This window comes from Helianthus annuus, chromosome 1 (genome assembly GCF_002127325.2).
Source record: "Helianthus annuus cultivar XRQ/B chromosome 1, HanXRQr2.0-SUNRISE, whole genome shotgun sequence".
Taxonomy (NCBI): domain Eukaryota; kingdom Viridiplantae; phylum Streptophyta; class Magnoliopsida; order Asterales; family Asteraceae; genus Helianthus; species Helianthus annuus.
The window spans coordinates 36,929,276-36,936,729 of record NC_035433.2 but is presented as its reverse complement, the minus strand read 5'-3'; the positions used below and the strand labels follow the sequence as shown (position 1 = coordinate 36,936,729).

Sequence of the window (7,454 nt, the reverse complement as noted above, 5' to 3'; positions counted from 1 at the left end):
TATTTGATTATGGTACAACCACTTAAGTACAATTTACAACCATACATGCATACAAAACATATTGAATTTGGTAAGGTAATGAAACCATCATTATTTGATTAAGGTACAACTACTTAAGCACAACTTACAACCTATATTTAATTATGGTACAAGTATTTAAACACAACTTACAACAAATCATGCACACAAATGTTTCAAATTAATAGTATATAAATTTCATTTATGTTTCGTTTTAAATTTATAGCGGGCCACGATAAACTAGTAGCCGATTATTTTGCCGACGAACCTGTGTACCCAGCCGAGATTTTTCGACGTCGGTTCCGCATGAGTCGTCCACTGTTTTTACGTATTGCAGGCGACATGGCCCAGTCTGATCCGTTTTTTACAGGCAAGGTTACTACCTAGCCGATGGGATTTACCCAACGTACTCGACAATCGTAACCTACAAGCGGACTTGGTGGAGTACATTTGGAACAACGCTCAAAACGAACCCGGCCACGACATGGAAGACGAAGACTAGTAGCTTATTTTAGGATATTTTTAAGTTTATTTTTTTTAAGTTTATGTTTTTTTTTAAATTTATTTCTTTAAGTTTAATTTTTTTTTAAGTTTATGTAGTGTTTTTTAATATTAATGAAAATATTTTGTTACTTTATTTGGTAAATGTTAAATAAAAGTTGAAGATTAAAAAAAATAAAAAAACATAAAAGTGGTGGAGGACTATGACTAAGACTATCCTCTCATGCCCTCTAGTTTTGGAGGATGATCCATCATTGGGAAGACTATGACGTGTCACCTACGTGACGGATCATCCTCCAAGAATGGACCATCACCATACCTTGTAGTCTTACTAACCCATGTCTTAAAGTTTGTGATCAATATAGGAATAATTATCCACATATTTTGCATTAATTAGTTTGATTACAAAATTGAGTTTTTTCCAATAATGGTGATAAGGAAAAAACTATTTATTATTTTAGTGTTCAATAAAAAGTATTTACTAAAATAGTGTTTTCATTTATTTTTTATTGTCTTATTTATTTTTTATTATCTTATTTATTTATTGGATTAAAAATAAAAACAAGGGCACACGTCTCATTTATTTACTTTTTTTCTCTCAACATCTTGGTTCAATTGATTAGTTTATTTTGTTCTTTTAACTTACACTTTTTATTATTTGAGATTTTTAATGTTTGATTATGCTTCTTGTTTCATTGTTTGATAAACAAGGGTTGATTGAAAAAAAAAAATAGTTGAAATATAGTGAGTTGCCAATTAATAAAATAATAACAAAAAACACTACACTGTGTTGATTGGAAAAAAATGAAATAAAATAAAAATACAAATATATGTCTAACTGAAAAATAAAAGATAAAAATAAATGTGTATTAAAAGAACAAAATAAATGAGCCAATTGTAAAGGGAATAGTGAGTGTGCCCTTTGTTTTACTTTTTAATCTAATAAACAAATGCGACTAACAAAAGAGTAAATAAAAACTAAATAAAAACACCATTTTAGTAAATAATTTTCAAGCAACACTAAAATGGTAAATAGTTTTCTCCTAACACTATTATAGGAAAAAACTCTTACAAAATCATATGATATATATAACTTACTAATCAGTTATTACTAAAATAAACTAAGATTTGATATGGTAATTAATTATTTTGTTGCCTGATTAAAAGGAATAGGAAATGCAGGTGGCTTATACATATAGCTAAGACTAATTATTATTATCAACTAGCACTTAGAAATTTTTGGGTTGTTAACATATCTCTTGCATTATTTTTCAAATGCAGAAAATGAATTTTTCTAGTGCACTTCTGATCGTCTTCATCGCTGTATGTGTGTTGCAGTCGTCGTCATTGGCAATCAAAAGCAAAAAGGTATACACGTTTTCAGTCGTTAAAGAAATGCATATTACGTATTGCGACTGAAATAACATGGTATAGGGGACAGAGTAAAGACTGATTCGTAGTTACTAAAACCACTATACAAGACTAAGTTTTCATACCCAAATACATTTTTTTGATCCTTTTTTTCCTTCTTTTGTTTACCTGTAAACTATTTTTTTTTATGTGTGTACATTTTATGATATTTGCAGTCTTATATAGTATACTTGGGAGGACTAGATCATGAATTTGAAGCATCTCAGATTAAAGATTCTCATTTTGAGTTTCTTGGTTCAATATTAGGGAGGTAAATGATTGATCTGTATGAAAATAAAACATAATGGCTATACTTTTTATCTTCTTTTACGCGTCCTAATCAAAGTACTGGACTAATGGTTTCCTCATTATGTTTTGAAACAGCAAAGATAGGGTTGATGAGGCCATGATTTACTCGTACAATAAACAGTTTAATGGCTTTGCTGCTCTTCTCGACGAAGAGGATGCTGCTAAACTTGCAGGTTTATTATGCTCTTATAACAATCTGTTTATTGTTAGTGCATAAGTTGACAAGTTATATTTAGTTTGTATCTTATTGTAATTCCTAAATGCTTTGTAGACTTATGTGTTGCATGGAAAACTTTAACTTGGAATTTATTCACATTTATATCATGTAGAGCATCCGGACGTTGCGTTGGTGATCCAGAATAAAGGCATAAAATTACACACAACCCATTCTTGGGATTTCTTACAGCTTGAAAACAATGGTGTCGTTGGTTTGTATTCTTTGTGGACGAGAGCGAAATTTGGCGAAAACATCATCATTGCCAATCTCGACACTGGTAACTTGTTTTATGCTTTATTCATGAATTTTGACTATTAGGCTATAGGGTGTAGTCATGACCCTCATGACCATCATGATCCTCCATGTTAGTGCCATGTAACTCATCTTTAATCCATCATCCAAAAACACTACCCTAAGGGTATGGTCATGACCCAAACCATTAGCCCCTTATTTATTATCTTTGTCTAAACAAAAAGGAAATGATTTGTTGAAAAATGGAAAGGAGGACCATGGTTGCCATGGTTTAATCCATGCAAATCATGGTGGATCAATCAAGGGGGTGGTGTAGCCTTCCATTCATGTTCCTAGGTGGCAAATCATGTCCCAACCATGATCCCCACACCCTATAGCCTTACATTTTGATCATCTGATTTATATCTATAATTATATCACTTGTCAGGTGTTTGGCCCGAATCGAAAAGCTTCAGTGACAATGGTTATGGGCCCATCCCAACTAAGTGGAAGGGTGGTTGTCACAATGAAACCTTAGTTCCTTGCAACAAGTAAGAATGTCTCTTCTTTGTTCTTTTCTGCTTAAAATATATATTATACATTAATTATTTATATATTGATGATGTTTGCAGTAAACTTATTGGTGCCAAGTACCTTAACAAAGGTCATGAGGCTTTGCTTGGAAAAACGGATCCTTCAATGAACAATGCGCGTGACCATAAAGGGCACGGTACCCATACATTATCAACTGCAGGCGGTAACTTTGTCTCAGGAGTGAATTTCAGTGGAGTCCGGATGGGAACAGCCAAAGGCGGTTCACCACGAGCCCGGGTGGCTGCTTACAAGGTCTGCTGGCCAATCCCTCCAACATTTTTAAAATATGAATGCAATGCAGCAGATATAGTCAAAGGGTTTGAAACTGCCATCTATGATGGTGTTGATGTAATATCAGCATCTCTTGGTGCACCACCTACTGATTACATGAATGATGCTCTAGCCATTGCCTCGTTTCATGCTGTTAAGAGAGGAGTCACTGTTGTGTTTTCTGCCGGTAATGACGGACCAAGTCCTGGAAGCGTGTTCAATGTGGCTCCTTGGGTTATAACCGTAGGGGCTAGCACAACTGATCGGGACTTTCAATCTTTTGTTCACCTTGCTAGCGGACTGGACTTGAAGGTTCATATACCCATACTCTTTAGTTTACATATTATATAGCTTGTTTCCTCTTGAGCTATAACATCTTAGTTAATTTCTCTGCCTTGTATCATAATAACAGGGATTAAGCATGCCCAATCCTATACCACGTAATGGACTTTATCCTCTAGTTAATGCTGCAAATGCTAAAGCTGAAAATGCAACATCGATGGATGCGTATGTACTTTTATTTTCGAGTTTTTTTTTTTTTTTTTTTTTCAAAACTTTGTTCTTTTGAAAATGCATCATGACAAAGGTATGGTTAGTTTTTTTTGTTACACTCCAAGTCTGGATTAGTCGCTATCTAAGATAACAGAAACTTTTTCATAAGTAAGTAAATTTGAAAAGTGAGATTACATGGAGGTATGATTTTGAAGCGTTTAACAATTTATTTATTTTAAAAATGTAAATAGAAAAGGGTGGGAGATGTCGCCTCTGCCAAAGGCGACAACCCTATTTGTGTAGAAGTTTCAAAACCACACCCCTATGTAACCATATATATGGGTGTGTAGGATGTTTTGCGCTCAAGGGGCACTTGACCCGGAGAAAGTTCAAGGGAAGATTTTGGTTTGCCTGAGGGGAGGCAATATAGAGCGGGCTGACAAAGGCGCAGAAGCAGCACGTGCTGGTGCTGCTGGCATGATTCTTTGCAATGATAAAGCCTATGGTGATGATATAACAGCTGAACTTCAATTGCTGCCAGCAATACACATCACATATGCTGATGGGCTTCGTCTCTATGCCTACCTCAACTCTACCAAGTAACTACCATCAACCCGGCCCGGCCCAGCCCATTTTGCTACATCTAAACATTATATTTATCTCTATTTTTTGACATGATATGTTATTTTGATTTAGTAAACCAATGGGCTACATAACCCATCCTGAAGCTGCTATACACATGAAACCTGCTCCAAAGGTGGCCCAGTTCTCTTCTAGAGGCCCAAATTCGATCACACCGGAGATTCTTAAGGTGTTTTGATCTACCAGTTGCTTTTTCCATTCAAATGTTTAAAGAAAACTAATTATATGAATTATATGAAAATGTGCAGCCTGATATTACAGCCCCTGGAGTGAATATCATTGCAGCATACTCCGAAGATCCGAAACCAGTATTACCATATAACATAGACTCAGGCACTTCAATGGCCTGCCCACATGTTGCTGGGGTTGTTGGTCTCCTCAAACGTGTCCACCCTGACTGGAGCCCTTCTGCCATCAAATCTGCTATCATGACCACCGGTAAAAAAAAAAAAAAAACTCATTTGTCATAAATAAATGTTTAAAACATCTCATTTAAAAAAAGTTTACTTAGTGATGGTCACATGAGTTAGTTGTTATATTTTACCAATATGTTATTTTAATAACTAATTAATATTGATTGGGGTGTATATGTTTGCAGCAAACATAATAGACAACAGTGGGAACCCGATGATCGATGAAACTAAACATGAGGCGAGCCCATTTAGCCGTGGAGCTGGAGTCATTGACCCAAATCGAGCAATGGATCCTGGACTGGTTTATGATCTAACTGTCAATGATTATCTTGACTTCCTATGCACTAGAGGATACAACAAAACAATAATTCAGAAGTTTTCTGGTCAGCCTTATGAGTGTCCTAAAAATTACAACATCTTAGACTTCAACTACCCTTCCATAACTGTCCCGAAACTTAACGGTACTGTCACTGTCACAAGAAGATTGACGAATGTGGGCCTACCCGGAACCTATACAGTTGGAGTTAAGAGCCCTGCTGGGATATCAGTGGATGTGAAGCCAAACATTCTTGCATTTGGGAAGAATGGTGAAGTACAGAAGTTTGAGTTGACAATGAAAGCTGATGGCACAAGGGTAGGTAGAGATTATGTTTTTGGCGAACTAACATGGTCTAATGGCAATCATTACCATGTGAAGAGCCCCATTGTAGTCTCTATGGCCTAAACCATTTACATGTAGTTGTTGGAGTAGTACTGACCTGTTACTTGTTCATCAGTTTTTGATATATATTGTTTTGTTGGATTCATTTTGGTTTTGTTTGCGTGGAATGTGATTTAGCTTTATACTTCCAAATCTCTGATAAGGTAGAATGACACAAGTATTTTTTAAAAATTTACACCAATCTTAAATGCTACACTAATAGAAAACTAGGCAATTACGACCGAAATCATAACGGTCCAACCCAGATCCGGTCGCAAAGCAGTCACAAAGTTTTTGCCGCTATTTTCGGTTGCAAAAGTTATTATAACAAATTGAGTAGACTGCCAAAATGGTCCCTGAGGTTTGGTCACTTTTCCCACTTTAATCCAAAACTTTAACCTTTTGAATCTGAGTCCATGTGGTCATGGGCGGATCTTAGTGGAGCCGTGGCAGGGCCACGGCCCTGGCAAGTTTTTCGGCCGTAGTGCTAATTTTCCGCATTTCGATCGAAATTTTGTATATATACTATGTTCAGCCCTGGCAAGTTTTTCGGCCGTAGTGCTAATTTTATTGTCCGTGTCTTTCGGCCCTGGCAGGTTCAACGGGCAAGATCCGCCACTGCATGTGGTTTCAATTTTGTTGTCATTTTCATCTAAAAGCAAAACCTGGTCAGATTTTTCAGTTAACATCCAACTTTTTTTAAACATGTTTTGATCATTCTAAATATGTTGTTGGTCATTGGCAAAGGTTTTAATCATTTTCAACATGTTTTGGTCACTGAAAAATCCAGATATTAACTGGAAAATCTGATCAGGTTTTGCTTTTGGATGAAAATGGCAACAAAATTGAAATCACAGGGACCCAGATTCAAATCAAAAGGTTTGAGTTTTGGACTAAAGTAGCAAAAGTGACCAAACCTCAGGGACCATTTTGGTAGTTTACTCTAACAAGTTAATCAAAACTAAATTAATTTGTTATGGGGGAAAACACCAAAAAAAAAAAAAAACCCACCACGGGTGGTCTTAGAGGAGAGGTCCAGATTCAAATCTAGGAAAAAGAAAGAATGCTAAGGCGTTGATGTGGCATTTGGAGAAAATGGGGAAAATTAGGGGTTCAAACGAGCCGAGCCGAGCCCGTGCCTTAGATTAATCGAGCTTAGCTCGCAACAATTTTCTGAAGCTCGAGCTCAATTCGAGCCTTTGATTTAGGCTCGAGCTCGACTCGCTAATAAAAACTAGAAACTCGAGCTCGGCTCGAAAGCTTGATTTAAGTATATTTGGCTAGAGTTTAAACAAGCTACAACAAGGAAAAACACCTGTGGAAACCATTTTTTTTACTTTTAGGGACGGCTTATCGTCCCTATAGGTCTTTTTAACCTATAGGGACGACATATGGTATCCACATCTTTTGTTCCTATAGGCTCCTCCCTACAGGTTATTAAGGTGGTCCCTATTGATGTTGTCCCCATAGATCAACTTTTAGAGACCAAAAGTCGTCCCTATAGAGTTAAAATAAAAAAAAATGGTTTAAAGTTTTAGAGGCCAAAAGTCGTCTCTATAGAGTTAAAATAAAAAAAAAAATTGGTTTAAACTTTTAGAGACCAAAAGTCGTCCCTATAGTGTTAAAATAAAAAAATTGGTTTAAACTTTTAGAGACC

At 35.9% G+C, this 7,454-nt stretch overlaps 1 protein-coding gene across 1 annotated transcript; it reads left to right on the top strand.

Moving 5' to 3' along the window:
* Positions 1 to 1,695: 1,695 nt before the first annotated feature.
* On the top strand, positions 1,696 to 5,825 carry LOC110875114 (subtilisin-like protease SBT5.4). Its single transcript, XM_022123354.2, has 12 exons — positions 1,696 to 1,701; positions 1,801 to 1,887; positions 2,106 to 2,200; positions 2,314 to 2,411; positions 2,568 to 2,732; positions 3,135 to 3,237; positions 3,319 to 3,862; positions 3,963 to 4,057; positions 4,393 to 4,641; positions 4,739 to 4,853; positions 4,933 to 5,122; positions 5,283 to 5,825. Exons 1-12 carry the CDS (start codon positions 1,696 to 1,698, stop codon positions 5,819 to 5,821), a joined length of 2,286 nt encoding a protein of 761 aa, XP_021979046.1. The 3' UTR covers positions 5,822 to 5,825.
* Positions 5,826 to 7,454: the final 1,629 nt, after the last annotated feature.